General features: G+C 38.5%; 1 protein-coding gene across 2 annotated transcripts in view; it reads right to left on the reverse strand.

The window, feature by feature from the left end:
- drp2 (dystrophin related protein 2) overlaps positions 1–20,578 on the reverse strand; it is a 126,738-nt gene that overhangs the window by 77,246 nt on the left and 28,914 nt on the right. For both annotated transcript variants that reach the window (XM_079630059.1, XM_079630060.1), the window contains exon 4: positions 4,408–4,576. In XM_079630059.1, coding sequence (XP_079486185.1) covers positions 4,408–4,576 — 169 coding nt within the window. The remainder of the gene's footprint in view (positions 1–4,407; positions 4,577–20,578) is intronic.

Consider the following 20,578-nt stretch of genomic DNA (forward strand, 5'->3'; position numbering starts at 1 on the left):
GGCGGTCCAACTGTATCATTAGTTTTCCCAATGCAAAACCTCTGCCAAGTTAGGAATAATGAGTGCCACCTAAGTGCCTGGCAGCTTCTCCCAGCTAAAATTTGATTCAGCCTCACTACAATTTCTTATTTTTCTAAGGGACAGATATTCACATGCTGAGCACCCCATGCTGTTGGTTGTTTATGTCAATGCATGATTACTATTTCTTGTAGGAGCATGAATGTAACTGTCTCAGCAGTGCATCGTGTCTACCAAGCAAAAGAGAGCGATCCGCTTGGTCCCACACTGATAGATGAGACCGCTGGACAAGCTTTATTTGATTTAATCCCTACAAACACAGCCGGGTAGACTTATACTTAATAATTCATGCACTTTGAAATCCCTTTTGACTCATTCTTTCATTAGGGTGTCTGAATAGTGGGTTTATTTGCAAGGCCTAGCAAAAAAAAACTAAAAACACCACAGCGTACCTTTCACAAACATTTCCTTTTTTTGTTGCTTTTGATCTCTGGTCCCATGTCATGATGCAACTGATGCGGTTTACAACCGTATGAGGACTGAACAACTGTCTGGTGCAAACACAAATATGTGGATTTCAGCAGAGTTAGAAAAGGTTGTGTTTACCACTGGTTGCTGCAACATTTCGAAAGTTCCTCATAATGAGTAGACTGTCAGGATATGGGCTGAACTCAAAATAACCCTGCTGAAAAGACAGGCACAGATTTCTGTGGTGGCCCAGGCTGGATGGTAACCGAGAGCTGGTTCCATTAAAAACAAACAAAAAACAAACAAACATGATGTTCAGTTCCATATGCTTAAACATTCATTTTTCCACCACGTGGACGGAAAAAACAACAACACTATGACAGTGTTTCCTGCAATGCTATTGGCCACAACACTTCCACAAAACTTGTCAAAAATATTGATATTTCGATATGTATTGATACTTTTTAACTGTTTTAGTTTTTTCCTGTGGTATCGATTCAGTATTGGTATCGAGGTATTTTAGTCTGGTATGTATCGTATCGAAGTCATAGTTTTGGTATCGTGACAACACAAACATCTTCATTGGCTGTTGAATCAGCAGGGTTATTCTGGTGAAGCTTGCTTACCAAAGCAAATCTTGCTGGATAGCCTACTAGACAATAATAATTCTCCCAACACATTTAATAGAAAGAGTATTTTTACATTACTTTGAAATTGTTATTTGAAGCTAGGGACATCACGGTACCAAAAATCTAGTAGTCAGTACTGATACCACCAAAATTACACAATACTCAATACCCAAGTCAATGCCACGGTAAAAAAAGAACAATAATACTTAAACATTAACTCCTTTATTTAAACCATTTAACATTACAACAACACAACATTAGTGGCACTTGGCCTTCAAATAATAAATAAAATGAAACAGTTTAGCTTTACAAAAAAGATGTGCAATGCAGTCATCTTTTTTAAGGCACAGCTTTACTATTGCAATACCCAACCATTTGAAGTCATCATGGCTTCTTGATGAACAGTGGCACATGTAGCCTTCAAGTGTTTCAAGTCCCTCTGTAGTCAAATTTCCTTGAAAAAAAAGCTTCATGCCATAAAATAGCTTGAATGTAACTCTATACCCTTCCCTCATTTCGTATACGCGGTTCAATGATTATGCAAATGAACCCCGCCTCCACTCACTCGCACTAACTCAAGAGATCCACTCGTTGACGATCACACATTGGTTACAAGGTAGTGTGACGTCAGAAACACCAGCGATTTCAAACAGCGTTTTTGAGACTGTCACTGCAGTTTTAAGGAGAAAATACACAGCAATGGTGTCTGTTGACTTATGAATTTGCACATGATTTGTCAACACAAAGACATATAAACAGCTTTAAAAGCTTGATTTTCACTACAGGGTGACTTTAAAACAATACTGTGATTGGAAGTAAAATAACTGGCACAGAAATTACAGTATGAAGACATGGCCAAGTAAATAAAAAGGTAAAAATATGGAAAAATTTTTACAGCAAATACAGTTTTAAAGCTGAATTTAATAAGCAAACTAATAACAGCAAGCTACTGTTTTTCTTACAACATAATACAGTATTTTTTTGTCTAGTCAGACGTGCGACGAGCTTGCTTGTGCCCACTCTTAACTCTTGACTTGAGGAACTTTGACTGAGGAAAATCAGTCAAATAGGTTTAACATTACAGATCTTTAATATTTTATTACGTTCTTCCGTGCTTGTAGGCGTTTTTCTTCTTATTTACCCTTTAAGGTCTGACTGAAACACTTCTAGGCGTACTGTATGTTCTGCCCCCATCAGTTCTTCCGGAAGAATTGCAGCCTCGCTACCTTCTTTACCATCGGTACTTAAGCTACTGTAGAAAAACAAGTATCTTCAGGAGTTTAAAATGTTGCTACCGACTTGTTACCGAAGTATCAGTTTTCATATGATCCATATTTCAAGCCTCATTCGTTTCTGCATTTGGATCCTTAAAGGGATAGTTCATGCAAAAATGAAAATTATTTTATCATTTACTTTCCCTCATGTCAGACTTCCTTTCTTTTGTGGAACTAGAGCATAAAACAAATGCCGAGAAATGTCTCAGTGGTTTTGTCCATACATTATAAGTCAGTGGTAACCAAAACTGGTTGGTTACCAACATACTAGTAATATTATTTTGTATTCCACGGAAGAAAGTAAGTCATACAGGTTTGGAACAACATGGTCTACAACTGGCAAAAGTTTAATGCTGCCTACAAAGTTAACCATCTACTTTTAATAATTTAAAGGAAGTTTAAGAACATCTCACTTCCAAAACAAGCACAAAGCCTTGAAGGAATATTCCATTTCCTCTCTCTATTGCAGACTGCACTGAGATGCACAAAGTACATTTAGCACATGTCAAGTTTGACATGACAGTAGAGCCATTAGCAAAAGGGGTTTTAACATTCTAATCTCCAAGCCTAAAGAAAGGACAGCAATTAGCATGCGGTTAGTGCTAAATCAAGCCTTTTTCTGCCAGTAGTTGAAAAGATGGGACCCAGCTTTGAGGATAGCTGAAAGGTCACCATTCTCTTCCTTGCCGTTTAGCAATGAGCATAGAACAGAACAGAACTGAACCGGAGTGCCCTTCTTTTTATTACCACTGCCAGCTCTGCACTTATACTTCACAATGTAAATATATGTCGAATGATATCAACAAGGAGCTTTAACTTTAAAAAAAAAAAAAAAAAAAAAAAAAAAAAACAGTCCCGAACTATAATCAAAATTGTGTCAGTTCAGATGTGTTGATTATTTACAATCTACGAAGACAAAGAGATGCTTTGAACAGATTAAAGATGTGGGTTTTGAGTCGCATCATAAGAACCCACACACAGCTGCGCCATCTGAGAAGTGAGAAACATCCAGGCACATCTGCAATCACACATTCCCAGCATGCCTCTGTCCACCCATATACCCCCCTCAGCCACATAGCCCCCCGGTCACAGCACATTCACTGCCGTGTGAGTGGACCCCAATGAAGCCAAACATTCTGATGAGAATGACAAAGACAAGCTCTGTTCTGCCCCGCAAGCAAGTCTGTTTGATTTCTTTCTGTCACAGTGCCTTAGAAAGAAAAAAAACTGCTAAAATTTCAAGTAAATTATTCATGTTGTTTTGTGCTCTGAAAAACAATCCACAAAATCAAGCAGTGATTCAGTATTAGGCATAAAACAAATAATGTTCAACAAAAACACCATTGCAGAGACCAAAACCTTAACCCTAATCCATTAATTAATTTACAAATATATATATTATTTGCTTACAAATTAATTTAATCCTACTAAAATGTCTGTCATTGCATTTTACAGATGCCAAAGCTGAAAAATCAGGCCATTAGATGGAAGAGACATCTGTCTGTCAAAACACAGCCAACTGAAAAAGTCAGCCACTGAACGCTGGTGCAATATAATCCCAGAGGGTCTTTTGTAGAGGCCACTTAGTATTCCATCCATTTCCATTACATGTGATGTTGTATGGATGTATCCTTCCTTCTGGGCCAGATGATGTCAGCATACTGACAAGGGTTTCGCTATTGCTGGCTATCCTTGGATGATCTTATTATTCTGTGCTGCAGGGAAGGTTTCTAAACCAATCACACCATGTTAAATTTATCCCCAGAGAAAAGTTGGGGTCGAGACTGTAATTATGAGGCTAAGTGTGTAAACAAAGCACCTTGCATTACAGACATACAAATGACATGCAAAACAGCCCAAACTCAATCAACGGTTCTATTAGTACCTCTGAGACTGGGAGAATTTGCAATATGTGCATCTCTAACTGGTGCTATACTAAGGAAAGGTTAATAATCCCCAGAAGACAATGAACCTAATAGAAGCGTGATACAAACAGATGGACAAAAAATGAGGTATACCTGATGTTGTGGGATTTGCGCTTGATCTCGTTCCAGCAGAGATTCATTTCGTGATCAGGGTGTTTGTTCCTCTGCCCCCTGCACTGGGTGGGCAACTCCTGCCCCTCAGGATCCACCGCCGACTGGCAGGGTACACAGTGGCATCCCGGCCACGAGGGCCGCCCTGCAGCTGCAAAACAAAGTTAAGGATTTAGAGACCTCCCATAATCACACTAATTATTATAAAAGTCTGTGCTCAAGTTAAAAGTAGTTTAAGTTTAAAAAAAAAAATATATATTTTTTTTTTATTATTCCACTGCTACATCTTGTGCCATGCAACGATTAATTCTGATGTGGTTTTCTTCTTTTTTCATTAGGGGAGCAAAATAATACACAAAAAGCAGCATACAATGTAAGTTTGTGTGTAAAATGTAAGTTACTTGATATTAAACCCTTTCACACGTACGATCACACCGGTGTGATCAGTCTTGGCTGGTCCCTGGAGCGTACGATCACACCGGTGTGATTAGAACGGTCAGCGCATCACGTGATCAACTGCTAAATTCAAACGTGCTTTGGCGCGTTGGCTGGCGCTGAGCCAGAGATGGACGTGCTTGCGCTTGTCATATATCACAACTATTCAGTGTTTTCAACCACATAATGTTTATTTTAGGTTTCAGGCATTTAAAATCACATAAGTACTAGCAAACCAATGAATTGGAGTTTGTAAAATACACACAGATGTCTATGGAAGCGCCAATAATAATCCTTTCCATTATAATAAGACGACATGTTTTATTCATATCAGATACACAATGTGTAAGTAGCTTTACATTTTACCCTATTCTTCTCCCAGTTAACCTGCCACTTACTTTCATGTATTTCGTGAGAAGTGGAGGAATTGACGTGTTGTAAATCCAGCACAAACTAACATGGCGCCGCCCATCGCGCATACAGCTCAACTAACGCGATCGTTATAAAAGTGTTTAAACAACCAAACACATCCACATGCACATATTTGACAATCGGAATATCTGTGTTTCATGCTATATCTAACATATTTTTGAATATTTTGATTCAAAAAGAGAAAATTACATAAAAGCAGATCATCATTCATTCAGTGCTGTGTTGTGTTTGCGCTGTGTCACGTGACAAGCAATGACGCGTCACCATGGAAACGATAAAGTGACAGGTTCTAAATAACGGTCGCCTTAAAAAACTCACGCTGGGGGGTCAGTTAGAATATTTTAAACTTACGTGTGAAAGGGTTAACTGCTTGTTTATGGAACTGTTGTAGGCTTATAAAAGCAACATCACAGTTGGTGCCCACATCTGAACCACGGCTCTGATGATTTCCTGAAGCACAACACTCTTACTTGCATAATATTGCTTGATTATACAGTAGCCTTTTTTCAACATATTACCTTTTTATATTGAGAGAGATTAGAAGTAAGAGGAAGAGATGACTCACTCAAAAAAAATGCAACACATAATATAGTGGCTGTAGGAATCGAAGTCCCACTTTTCCTTTAAAAGAGCCAATTGGCTGTTTTTTTATCCAGGAATGAATGCCCATGTGCCTAAAAATACTGCAATTTTAGCTGAAGAAGCAATTTTAGGATACAATTGTTGTCAGATATGGATATATTTGCTGATATAGTGATAATTTTGACAAACAGCTTTGGCGATTCCGATACTTTTTTTGATACCAATTTTATAAAATCCGTTTTAACAAGATTACTCTACATATTACCTAAAAAAAACAGGTTGTTGACTTTTTTTACAAACTCGATGACTCTTATAAAGCAAGGAGACATTTTAATTGTTTAATAATAAAATAGTGTTTTATGAGTCAGTGTTGGCTGCAAAGAAGAAGTTAATGTTGCTGACTAGTCATCTTCGCAGTATAGTGAACGTACACGCCTTATAGAGAGAAATGCACCTTTCATTTTGATTACATAATCAGAGAGTATTGGTTAGTTTAAAAGTAAACATTTCCCGCATTTCTCATGTCTGTGAGGCAAGTTGCGGTTTATATGTGACGCGCTCCGGTTCTTCTTGCAGTCGAAGACGGAGCAACTTTCTGACAGAAAAGTATACGAAAAAAATGGGCTGTGTTTAGGGAAGTGACCTGAGCCAGACTTGAACTATACCAGTCACACCACATCTCCATCACATACATAATTATAATCAAACAGAAGTGATCCCTAAAATAACCATACAAATTAACTGGCACAGGGACAAACAAATACCATTTGTACGGATGCACCTCAACTGAACCCTGAAGCACACAGCAGATAAATACAATATCAGTAATGCCTGAGGATCACGTAAGCTCTGTTTCTCTCAGCCAGAGCCAGAGTGGCACTGTGGCAGTAACTCTGCTGTTACTTAAAGTATCGCTGGAATTCAGCACACGTCCAGAGCAAAGGGACGGAGACACAATCATTCCAGCAAAAGTCTCATGATTAAGGAGCTTTCCCTCAGTCATGAAACCCCTGTGTCTTGTTCAGTGCCGCTGTCAGACTGCCTTTATGCTCCTCTCTTTGCCTTTCATTAGTCCCAGGGAGGGAGTGACTAGCTATAGGGAGCAGTAAATTTCCCCAAAAATTTGCATTAAGCATTTTCCATCATCAAACACTCAAAGTTAGTCTTTATAACACTAATATTTTAATATCACTAAACCGTTGTGATGCCTAATTTATGTGGCATTAAAAATGATTGATTTTACACAAAAGACTATATAAATAATATCTGTCATTTAGCAGCGATTGATCATGGCATGAAAGTAATAAATCATTACAAATTCACAATGGAAAAAAACCTTGCCATTTCATTTATTGAAAATGTTGTATAGTTGTTCCATCCCTCTTTAGCCCCATCATCCCACAAATCATCTACAGTACTCAAGCCCTGCTCTGAGACCCCCTGCTTAATGACCATGACGACATACTGTCACCTAGTCACTGCTGCATAATCCCAGCCGACATCTGTGCAGAAATAAACACATCCGGCTGTCCGAGCCCATACGGCCGTGACACAGCCAAAACAAACAGAACCTGAGATGTGTCTCGATGAGAAATTCTGTATGCTATGTTCCCCAGAGCAGTAAGTGAATTAATGTCTCCACACGGCTCTAATGCGTCCCTCCTCCGGCGGTTCCTCTTAATTCACTGTCATTTTTCTGTCTTTCTTGAATCTCTCTCTCTCTCTCCCGGTTTAATGCACTGTCTCTGTGATTAATCCTGGTTGTTTATGGTTCATCAGATAGCTAGATGAGGGCGTCAGATATTGTTAAAACTCAAACTGATCTGGAGACATTGAGGTAGACATAGAGGGGTGAACACCTGCAGTGCAGGATCTCTTCCTGTTTTGTGTTTATGTGCCATTATGAGTCCCCGCTCACGCCCTCACCGCTCAGTGATTTGTGTGTTTGACAAAAATTGTGCTGAATCGGCTCAAAACAAAAACAGTTGCGGAAATGAGCCTCTGGCGAGGACTTACAGTGAAGCTTCTCCTCCAATCAGAGACGACTGGATGGAGTGCGTTCCACTGTCCACTGCCAGGACCCTGCACCACTTCATTGGGTCCAGCACATGGACTGGCATGCCTACAGAAATCCTACGCCAGCCATGTCAAACATACACAAACATGCACAAATTTACACCCATTCCTTGTCTATACATTAATCTATATAGGGGAGTCTGGAGCTTACTGCCATATAGTCAGGACTCGACAATAAGGACTACCCGATGGCCCGGGGCCAGCGTGAAAGACACTCGGGCCAGTTGAAGGAACTGTCACCTGCCCGATCGAACCAGTGCTGTATCTTCATGGAAGTTGATCATTTGCTATTTTTTTTAGCCTTGCCCATTTAAATATTCAAGCGCACATAGAGGCAAAGGTACCTGCGCGCTGTGTGATCAGTTTTGTATTCGCAGCAACACATATCCAAAGCAAGCGCCCAGAACACCGTGTCTCACAGTGCGCAATTACTCTTTTACGTCTTCCTGAGCTTGCACCGACAAATTCACACAAAATTATGTCAAATTGCCCGTCTTGTAAAGTATCATCGTAAGCAGTCGGTTATGTCTAAGGTGAACTTAAACATATGAGATAAGATGCATGTGTAACAGTATATAGTTTCCGTGCAGCTCTTAAAGTGACAGCAGCTGAATTTTCCTGCTGCTGACTGTTTTTATGTTAATCAAAAAACAAAAACAAAAATGCTCACTACAATTGACTGACTAACTTAGATAAAGGTTCATCTATATTTACACAGTGAAGACTATGTAGTGATACTTTACAGTTGATTACTATTTTTGTACCTGAAAATCTAGTTTAGACCTTGAACAAACCAGAAAAGAACTGTTCATTTCTTTTGTTTGTGTTTGTTCTTTTGTATTTATTTGTGTTATTGCTTGTAATTTGGTTATTTGTTCTTGTTTTATTACTGACTGTCTTTAAAAATATTCAAATGAAATTTATATGAGTTAGGCAAGTAGTTTTTGGTGTCATAACCATAACCATAGGTCACAAGGATAAAAAAACAACTAAAACAATAACTAGCCCTACTTTATTTTATTCACTTAATTAACCCACACTTACATTCAAAAGTTTGGGGTTATTTTTTTATGAATTTAATACTTTTATTCAGCAAGGATGCATTAAATTGATCAAAAGTTTCAGTAAATACATTTAATGTTACAAAATATTTATATTTTAAATTAATCCTGTTCTTCTGAACTTTCTATTCATCAAAGAATCCTGAAAAATGTATCAGTTTCCTAAAAAAAAAAATTAAGCAACACAAATGCTGAAAATTCTGCTTTTGCAATCACATGAATAAATTACATTTTAAAATATATTATAATAGAAAAGTTATTTTAAATTGTAATAATATTTCACAATTTTACTGTTTTTGTTACAAGCATGTGAGCATAAAATACTTATTTTATATTAAATATTATAATAGTTAATTAAAAAAGTTATTACAGACCTAAAACTTTTAAACGTTATAAGTATATTCACTGATTAAAAAGTTAATTTCATTGGATCTTTGTTGCTTAAATACACATTACAACTGAAGGTCTAATTCATTATGCAAGTTCATGTATTCAGTATATTCTTTCTGCTTGGTTCAAAAAGTTAAAGGAGACCTCCGGTCAATTTTAACATTGAGCTCAATTTTTTGGTTGTCGAGTTCACGCGCGTGATCATTGGTAACTAAACCTATGCGCGTGAACTCGACAATCGACTACTTTGGACTTCGACCGAAAACAGGAACTAAATACAGGTATGTGCGCTCGCTGATATAACATCATTTTTATGAATATCTTTCACATCTACTGCAGTCAGATTCACCGTGTTCACTCTGAAGGAATCATCTAACATGGCTGGGCACTTGTAATGACACATCAAGGATGATAAGAGAAATAAAAGCAGGTTTAAAATTTGCCCCATTTAAGTCAATAGGGTGCACATTTTAAAAATAGGATAACGGTGTAGGCAACACCGATTTTTGTCGTTGTTCTCTGTATTGACAGCACTCCAAATTTACTAAAAATTGAGCTCAATGTTAAAATTGACCGGAGTTCTCCTTTAAGGACAGACTTCTTCATTGTAGCTCCCGTTGACTCAGAGCCAGAGGTGCACAACATACAGTATACAAAAGGAAGGTCAAAGCCGAGCCAATCTACTGACACACTATGTGCAGAACATTTCACTGACCAGTGCTGAGCTACAGCTTTAAGTACTTCACTTTGCCTTCAAAGACAGACTGTCACTAAAATATAACACTCAGTTGGTAGAGCAATGTCATCTCAAATGCCTTAGAAGCATGAATGTCAGGTGATCAAAGCCTGTAAAGCAGAAAGACAGGATATGTAACATTTAAAAAGCAGACCTTGATAATCTGATTCAGCCCTCAGTGCACTGTGAAAAACGTCTGTCTTTGAACCCTACAGTCAACAAGACAGCGATAGTTCTTACCTCAGAGTGGAGACCACTTCAGAAGCTCTGCCTCTGACACCAGCATGTGCATTCAAGAGCCTGTCTCTCGTTATATACACATATGGATCCTCTCCTTTGTCATCCACAGTGGGAGAGTTGGCCTTACAGAGACGGCCTGCTGTTTATGGTCTGGAAGGAGTGCTCAAATGCTGCAGAAGTCCTACAATCAAATGTACTATTGTCCTACACATTCCACATCACACCAACCTGACTTGTCCACCCACCGGGTTAGCAAAATGCCATGTGCATAATCCAGCAGGCTGCAACTGGCTGCCCGCCTGTCTAAGTGACACTCAACACATGGCAGCTGGCCACTGTCCGCCTCTCTGGCCTACCCAGAGTCCTCCTGTTGTGCTGGGTTTTCCCTACCTCTCAAACAAACTCCAACTCACCTCTGTGTATTCATTACTTCCTGGCTGGACCAAATGATGTGATTAGGTTTATCCGTTGAGGCCCAACTCACCTAATGCGCCATCCATCCCAGTGGGAGTTTCTGTGATCAAAATGACCAGCTTAACTTCAATAAATGCAGCCTTGTTTTTTTTTTTTTTTTTTTTTTTTTTTATCAAATAAAGGTAGTCTTAGTTCACACATAATGCGTTTTCCCATTCCAATGCATTCGCATCTTTGGCAGCGCCTCGTGCATGACACGGCATTCAAACAACGAGTTGGAAGTTATAAGAAGTTCAACTTTCATATATGAGGTTTTTATTTGACAAAGTTCGGGAGGAGCACGTTCAGATAATTAACACGAGTGGAGAGCACTCAGCAATCAATGATAAGAGGTGCATATATAGATTCAGCAGTCCCACCTCCATCCATTGACAGTTTAGCAGCATCCCTCCAATACCCCTTCTCCACACTTAGTCCTAATCATTCACATACAGGGGGAGTATGTGTTACTGTGTTCGCGCCGAACTCCGAGCTCTGAGTCCTCCCCCCGGACAGCACGCCAAATACGCATTAAACTTTACTTCCTCTAATTATATGCTTAATGATGCTTAAAGTTATGTTTAACTTTCAAAAAAACGCATTTCTAGACCTTGCACTTTTCCCGTTTTAAGCAAAAACTCGTTCTGTAAACTGGCCCTTAGTGACTTCTTTCAAAAAATTACAAAACTTTTGAACGGTAATGTATGTATACAGCTAATTTTGAATGCCTGTGATTGGTGTCCAGCTAACGGTGCAATGCTAAACAGCCAAACTTGACGCCTTGCGCATTACACACAGGCCTAGTAGCCAAAATCCGCTAACGAAAGCAGAATCTTAGGTTTCAGTGCAACTTTGGATCGGTTTAACAGAGCACAAAAACAGTTTGCCCTCTCCAGAAAAGCTATTATCCCCTCAATGACAAATAGTCATTTTCTGTACAAAAACATGCCACATGCACACTTATTTATGAAGGCAGTGCCCTTGTTTTCCACTCTGAGAGCAGCACTGGAAATTAGACCTCCATTAGCATTAGCAGTCATTATCTCTGGCTATGGTTGGTTCAGTGAGATGACAGGCCATTATTCAAACACTTGCGTAGTGCACCTTTTGTCTCTGTGCATCAGATGAACAATTGATAAGCAAATGTTTTATTCATACGTGTGTACGAGTATACTTAAGTGCCGAAGGTCTAGCAGACAAACCTCAGCAGACTACTTATCCATGCCACAAACTGATTGGAACTTCTAGCCATGCCTCACGCAATAGACCTTTTGCTGGATTGGGGGGGGTGAACGGACTCTGGTCGAGAAGGAGTGGAGTCCTCTACACCAAACAAAATCTTCTGAGTCACATCTGTAGATCTCCAGGCTGGATAGACTCTCCAGTAAAGCACCTCTCATATGCCTGACTCTCTACTCAAGGGGAGAAGACGTCTGGGAAATACAGAAAACCAAAGTAGCAACCTAAAGTGATGTAGACATCGTTATTAAGTTTCAAGCATCTTTTCTCCAATTGAGCTGTGCTTCAATGTGATTGGAAGGTTAGGCTTATTAACCAGCGTGAGTATCGCTGAGAATACATTTGCATACAGCTATATAAAGTGAAACCCTATTCAAACTGGACTAGTTTTCTAGGGGGATGTTAAAGAAATTCTTGTTTCACAGATGTACTTTGCGAATTTAATCCCTTCCGAATCTGCCAAGACTGTTTTTCTCACACACCCTCAGTATAAATTCCAGAGCACATTACCTACCGGTTTGTGGTTTTCTGCGAACTCACCGGTCCTAGAAATCTAATCCTGTCCGAATGTGAATGTCTGTGATTGCTGATGTTGTATTATCCTAACTCTTTTAATGTTTGTTTGTTTGTTTTTTACCTACCTGAGCTACCATAAGCACATCGATCTTCAGCAGGCTTTCATTTCGTTTCAATATGGTATCTGACGAAAAAATAACATTATAAAATGAATAAATAGAGCCAAATCGCAGAAACTGTGAAGACTGCCCATTTTAATATCAGTGTCAGGTAAGAGTAAGATACTTGTCTAGATTCCTCATCTCACTTCTGAATGTTTATTATAAACAGCCACTGCTATATACTTGTGAAGTTTACTTAAGGTTTTTATAATTAGAATTATATCAACAACTAATAAATTAAAAGACATCTGTCATACGTGATGCCGTCATACGTGATACCTTTTGTAAAGCCTACTAGAAAACACACACTCCCACCTCTGTAATAATAGAGATGTTAGTCCTGTCCTAATCTGTACATAAAACCACACGTCTAGTAAAAAGGAAAGGATTGTAACTCAAACATTGTTTAGAAAACTAGTCCGGTCCGAAAAGGGCTTTAGTGTGCTGTAGAGCTCTTGCAGTTTAGTGGCATGACAAAATGCACTTGACAGCAGGCAACCAGTTCTCATTGAGAGGTATTAAAACTATCCAACTTTGCTCTTTGTAATATATCATAAAAAAGAAAGGGTGAGTAACATGAGCAGACATTTGAGAGGCATATTTAAAAATAAAAAAACAGACCCAACAGACTGAAGCTAATGAGTTATGAAGGTGTGAAAATTTGTGACTGACTGAAAAGAAAAAGACACAATCCGGTCAGTGATCATGTCATTGAAATTGTATATGTAATCTCACTCGGAGCAAATAACCATCAAGCAAACTCTTCAGTTGAGAGAAAAGAAAAGAGTAATAATTGCCCATTTTTACAGGCTGGTTCAAAAATCCCTTGTGCACATGTCCAGTGCAGTGTGCATTTATTTGCATCACAACTATAAAGACGATGGAGGGTGTGAAGAAATAATCAGTGGATAAAAAGAGGGTTGAGAAGCTGGATGGGTGGAAAAGGAAGAATCAACAGCTGTTTTGACATTTTACAAGTCAAAATGGCGAACACGCCAATTACAGACTATGGAGCCATGTCTCTGACAGGAGTGCTGACAGCTTCTCGTTGCTATGCTAATGCTCTTTGTATGCACTGAACTTGTGTTTGGAATACGTGCACATTTAATATTGCAGAGTTATGGCACACACAAACATTGCAGACGGATTGAATTTATTCAGAGATTTATGCATGAAAACCTGTGCATATAAACATAGCTATAAATAAACATAGTAGCATATATAAATGTAATATATACACACATCACTCGCACACAGTGATGGGAAATTGTGCTTCACACAGAAACATTCAGGAGCACAGATTCACTACATTATGTTACTTAGCAACAAAGTGGTAACATCACTGTTTTTAAAGTAATTCGACGTAGCTTTATTGTTAGTAGAGAGACACTGCACAGATGGAGGTAATTCACACACATCTCTCTCTCTCTGTCTCTCTCTCTCTCTCTCTCACACACACTCTCGCGCAGTTCTAGCTAGCGAAAATAACCTTTATTTTAAACTTTTCAGTCAAATTTTGTTCTGCAAACATCAATGAGCCATTACTTGTCAGTCTTGGCAAGTAACCATGGTATAAGCGAGTAATTCATGGCTAGGTGTCGATTTTAATGCACGACATGGAGACAAAGAAACCACCCAACGCAAATAATCAACCAATTACTCAATTACCAAAATAATCATTAGTGACAGGCCCACATTACACATTCAAATCTTGTTTGATCTAATTGAGATCGACAGTAACTGTTAACTGTTAATAATGGAGAAATTGGAATGCTTCTCACTAGATCTCGCAGCAATGTTATTACTTCTATGGCGAATTCAAATGCTTTCTTTACTGGACCTCTTAGCGCTGTGTAGTGAAAAAGTCGCTTGATTAAGATCGCCTTGCGCTGTACTGACATTGGTCCAAAACTGATAATCAGTCCATGAAACACAAATAAGTAGTGCAGTTTCGTTCCGCTTTCATTACGTTTGCCATTTGATGTTGGGCAACGTTGTGGAGGTCGCGCCAGCACGACTGCTAACAAAATTTTGGTCCCACCGGCAGGAGGAAAAATGGTCCAACGAATCGTTCGGTTTGTAATGCATAACGAACGCCCTGTACCGAACGGTTCAATACTAATATGTGTTACACCCCTAATAGGGCTGTCACTTTTTATTCGATATTAGAATATGCATTTGAACATGACGTGAAATATCCGTAATCGAACTTCAAATAAACGATCTGGTTTTTAAAGTGCCATGTAGCGCATTTTTTACAGTCTATGATTAGACTGTTTGTTTTTTATTTTAAAAAAGCGTGTTATTTTGAAAGCGTGTTATAGGCTGTATGGTATAGTCAGATATGACGGCGCGCTGCAACACGTATCACCGCAGATTATCTATTTATCAAGCGTGGTATTTGATATCCGTTCGAATTTGATTTTGAATCTGAAGTGACAGCCCTAAGCCCTAACCCATAAATATATATTTATATATAAATATATATATATATTTATATATAAATATATATATATATATATATATATATATATATATATATATATATATATATATTCTGTATTGGTGCCCGTGCTGGTGTGACCGTGTCGTTGTCCGTGTCGGTACCAGTGTTCGTGCCAGTGTTTCCGTGCCCGTGTCAGTATCCGTGACGGTGTCCGTACCGGTGTGTCCGTGTCCGTTTTGTTTTGTTTGTGTAACCCCTGTTGGTGAGTCTCTTGTAACCAAGTCAAATTTACGTTTTTTGTTGTGTTGGTGTGTCCGTGTCGGTGTGTCTGTGTTGGTATTGGTGTGTCAGTGTCCGTGCCGGTGTCGATATCCGTGCCAGTGCCCCTGCCGGGACTTGTGGCGATGTCCGTGATGGTGTCCGTGTCGGTGTCCTTGCCGGTGTCCGTGCCAGTGCCGACAGGTTCATGCACAGATGATGCACAGTTTGTACACAAAAATATTTTTGTGTGCATGGTTAGAGCAATCTTTGAGTCAATGATATTGAGAGCACAGCCTCACAATTAATTGACAGTAATAGAGATCACTTATTTGATATTGGATCCCTGAATAAAACTGTCCTGAATAAAAAAGTCCTCAGATTCTCATACTGTCTTCAGATCAGTTACACATCTGCCTAATGAACAGTGGCTGTCTGTCACCCTGCAGTGAGCTGAGCTCTAGAGGCCTTTAATAAGGTTAAGGAGGGGTGGTAACATATGTAGGATTCTGATGAGATTAGTCTGTGCAGTGTAAAACAGATGACAGCACAAACACTGTGCCTCATATCAAAAGAACTAGGTCTCTGCGTTGTGTAAGACTGCCTGAGAGTAAAACTAACTACTGCAGACAGGGGAGTTCTCACAATTAGAGAGAACTTCAATCAAGACAGTTCATATATTTCTTCCACTCTGGCTGTAAACACATCTAAAAATTGGGAACGGTTTACAGAGCGGTAAAGATATTGAGTGATATTGAGAGAAGAGGCAAGTGTGATTAATCTGCTGAATTACACGTACACTGTTAAACGGGTTGGCAGATTGGTTCCCCTGTGACAGTCTAACATCTTCTGTCATGTGTGGAAGGAATACTTAAAAGGTTATATAGGGCTGGCTCAGTCATCAAGCTAAATTTCGGGAATAAGATATCAGAAAAAGAAATTTCAGCCTGTATTACAGATATTTACATATACAATCACTCAGTCACTGAAAATGTTCCCCTTTACAGCAGCTCTCATATATCATCGCATTGCACATATTCAGACTTGGAGCATGACCAATCACTGGTGTCACAACAGGTTTGACATCAGTGAATGCAACTTGCCAAATTTAAAGGGGTGATTCACTGCTGGAAAAATGTGTTTTCAGTAAAACTTGGCTGCCTATGTGGTAGAAAGGGGATTTTTTGAAAATCAGTTCTACCTGTTGTCTTCCCTTTTGCCAAATAGATAGGAAAACTGACACCCATAATGCACTAGGCATGTTGCCGTCCAATGCCAATCTCAGTCTGCTTCTATTGGATAGGCTTGACCAGAGTAAAAACTTGAGTAGGAAGTATTTCTTAGCAAACTTTTAGTCATAATGGTGTCGACTTGTATGGTTCCCGGGTGCAAGAATTTAAAGAGAAAACGTTTGGCGAGAGTGAGTTACTTTTGGTTTCCAGTGAAGGATCCAGTACAGTGGCCGAAGGCTGCAAACAATATGTGAATATGGATAAAACGCAATCTGAAAAACCTCTGTGTTTGTAGTCAACATTTCAAACAGGATGTCTACGAACACAGGGCAAACAAGAATTTAAACATTAATACATTGTTTAAATTAATACATTATTATCTAACTGTGTGATTTGTATATGTACATTTCTGAAATACATAACTTGGACACTGTCACCTCTGATAACAGATCACTCTAAATTGTAATGTAGACATACATTTTCTGTAAAGCTGCTTTGAAACAATATGTATTGTAAAAAGCGCTATACAAATAAATGTGAATTGAATTGAATTACTGCCATGGATGGTGTTTTCATGGTTTTTAGAAAATGGTCCAATGAGATCTTAGAGCAGCTGCAGATGGGAACTAAAAACAAGCTAACTAACAGCAATAGCTAAAATGAAAATTCTCATATTTTACTCATCCTCATGTCTTTACAAACCTGTATGATCTTCTTTGGTCTGTGTAACACAAAAGGTGAATATTTGAATATTAAAATATTCCTGGCCACTGGGGCTGTCAAGCTTTCCAACATTTTTTTTTTTGGTGCTGTTTTATGGCAGAAATAAGTCGTACAGAAGTCATAAGGTTTTGGAACAACATGAGTGTGACTAAATAACAGAATTACTTTTTTTGGTGAAAAAACAAACAATAACAAACCCTTTTTTTTTTCTTGGTAAAGGTTATTTTGCCAAAGAGTGTGTCAATGGAAAAATATGAATCCGGCTGCCTTTGTTCAATAAATGTATTATTAACAGCATTAAGAGCTGAAAAGTGCCCTCCATTTCCATTTAGTCAACTTCACTCAGTTTAATCCATCACCACAGATACAATGTATGATCCTTTGACAAGCAAGCACCAGTTACCTTCATACTCTGAGCTTAAGAGAGCACTTTTGACTAAGCTTGTCTTGTTTCTAGGCGACAACAAAGCTGCAAACACAGATTGTGTTTGTATGAACATCCTCTCATATCAGCCCACGTTCCTCTCTCTGCTAATTTTATCAAAGCAAATATGCATGTGCTGTTTAAACCTAATTAACAGAGATTCATGCATGGACAATAAACACACTCCTCCTCGGCCTCCATGCATGGAAAAATCTGATTAATACTCCGCTATTCTTAAGAGCCACTGATCTGTAAAGCAACAATTATGGTCCAGCAAAATCACTAATTTAGCAATCCTTAATTATGACAGCTCTAATCAAGACTCTATTGTAGTAAGTTACTTCTGACATAATGTTTACAGCACAGGAAAGTTCAGCATGTTACACAGCAACAATGTTGTGAGCTAGAAGTCAACAGCCACTTGAATAGATACAGACTGCTGATGGATATATGTTCACACACCGCTCACCTAAACACATACACGCCAAAGTCACGGCTGCCGCCGCCAATAATAAGGAGAGCTGAGACAGATCGGACTACGGTTCATTTGAAATCTGGGAATCTCATTAAAAGTGAGAGAAAAGGCTTTTGACAGCCTTCTGTGTGACATCTCACCCTCTCCTGCTCGTCCACGTGGGCTGCCCTGTCAGCCGTGTCACTTCCTGTTTGCAGAATGAGTCACTGAGATTCTGTGTGATGGGAGTCAGGTTGACAGCTTGTTGTTAAATTTAAAAAGACGGCCATAAATTATTAAATCCCCAAGAATATTTTTTGTATAGTCCACCCACCCACACTGCAGTAGTAATGGAGGTTCTAGTCAAGCTGAAATTCTTCCTAAATTATTTTGAGTCAGTTGGAGTGGAAAGAAGAAAAATCAATGGTGATCAGATATGACCAGATTCATTTGTGAACACACACGTCACTTTATATTCACGGTCCCCACAAACTCAAACAGCATTACAAAGAAAAATGAATGGGTTTTAGTTTTAGAACACATAGATACAATAGAGATCAATAAAATGCATCATCTGCCTTTGTTTAATATTGATATTATCATATGAGCACATATGTGCCATCACAGTGTTATTTTAGTAGCCTATTATTGAGATACTCTTCTAGTTTTTGTATACCGGTATATATATTTAGCATGTATTTAGGTTTGTATTTTCCATTCTCATTTTAATTTCCATTTCTTACATTTTTTTATCGGTTATTATTTTGTAAAAAAAATTTAAATGCTATAGTTTTTATTCAGATTTATTTCAGTTGTAAATACTTTAGTGCGACTGGCAACTAGCAGAATTTTTTTGGGGGGACTTTTTTTCACTGTAAGCTTTTGATTTCAGATTAAAGCAGTCATTTTGAACTTTCTATTAATAAAACGGTCTATTTTCGTTTAAAAAAAATTTACACAACTGTTTTTAACATTGCTAATCAGCATATAAGCATGATTTATGAAGGATCATGCGACACTGAAGACTTAATGACGGTGAAAAATTTCCTTTAATTCAACTCAAATTTATTTTTGTATAACATGATGGTATAACTCTTACCAATCACAGGAATAAATTACTTATTTTAAATTGTAAAAATATTTCACAATATTACTCTTTTTGGTGTATGTTGGATCAAATAAATGCAGCCTTGGTGAACAGAACAGACTTCTTTTAAAAAATCTTACGCTCTAAAACTTTTTGAACGGTAGTGTAAATCTGAGACCAGCAGCAGCAGGCAAAACAGTGTTTGCCAATAAGATAGTGACAGCATTAAAAAGTGAGCCAGAGAGAGTCAGAGACAGCAACATCTTTCACACCTCTGTCACGAAAGCATTTGAAAGTGCCAATCACTTGAGTCACGTGCCATGAAAATAATGAGCCACGGGGCAGACAAGGCCTCGTCTGGACTCTGTGGGGGGTTGATATATCACAACAGTTTCGTTTCTATTATCCAAACTGAACAGTCACTTAACAGCAGCCGGGTTCAGGTCCTCAGCCTCATTTTGCTTAAGAGGGCACCGAATGAAGCAGGTCTGAAGCTTGTATTCCACAGTCGTAATTGCCTGTGCCAAGAACACTGCGCATCAGCACAGGAGGGGGTCTGGTCTCGCTGTCTGCTCTGACAGAACAACTCATTTTCTGAATTATTGCTGGCTTTTCAAAGTGAGAACAGAAGCAAAATAAAACATGAAAAAAAATTTGCAACGCATGCGTACATTTTAGCAAATGTCTCTTTAGAACCAAAGTCTGCGTCTATTCCCCAAGCATAATTAAAATAGCCCCTAATGAGGCTGAGTTTTATTCTGTGAGTTTAAATCTTAAGTCGCCAAATATCTTTTAAATTGCTTTATTCCGTGGAAGAAACCAGTTTTCATAATGCCCAAGGAAATGAAAGATTAAATACTCCGCTTCAGCGGTCAAAAGACTCAAAACGGGCCACATTTCACAGAAGCAAAGTGCTGCCATAGTTTCAGCCTTTTGCATCTGTTGTGGTTTTGTGATTAAATATGTATCTATTCTCTGTGAACACCAACATGGTTACAAAAACAAATCTGTGAACAAAAAAAGCTTTTTGTGAAGCTGAATAATTTTTTGTATTTTATTGTATAGTCCACCCACCTAAACTCCAGTAGAAATGGAGGTTCTAGCAGAGCTGAAATGCATTTGGAGTGGAGAGAGGAAATCAATGGTATATATTTTAAATACCATTGTGGTTTTAAGAAACAGCTAAAAATGCTTTTTGTTAAAGCTGC

This window comes from Phoxinus phoxinus, assembly GCF_949152265.1.
Source record: "Phoxinus phoxinus genome assembly, chromosome: 12".
In the NCBI taxonomy this organism is placed as follows: domain Eukaryota; kingdom Metazoa; phylum Chordata; class Actinopteri; order Cypriniformes; family Leuciscidae; genus Phoxinus; species Phoxinus phoxinus.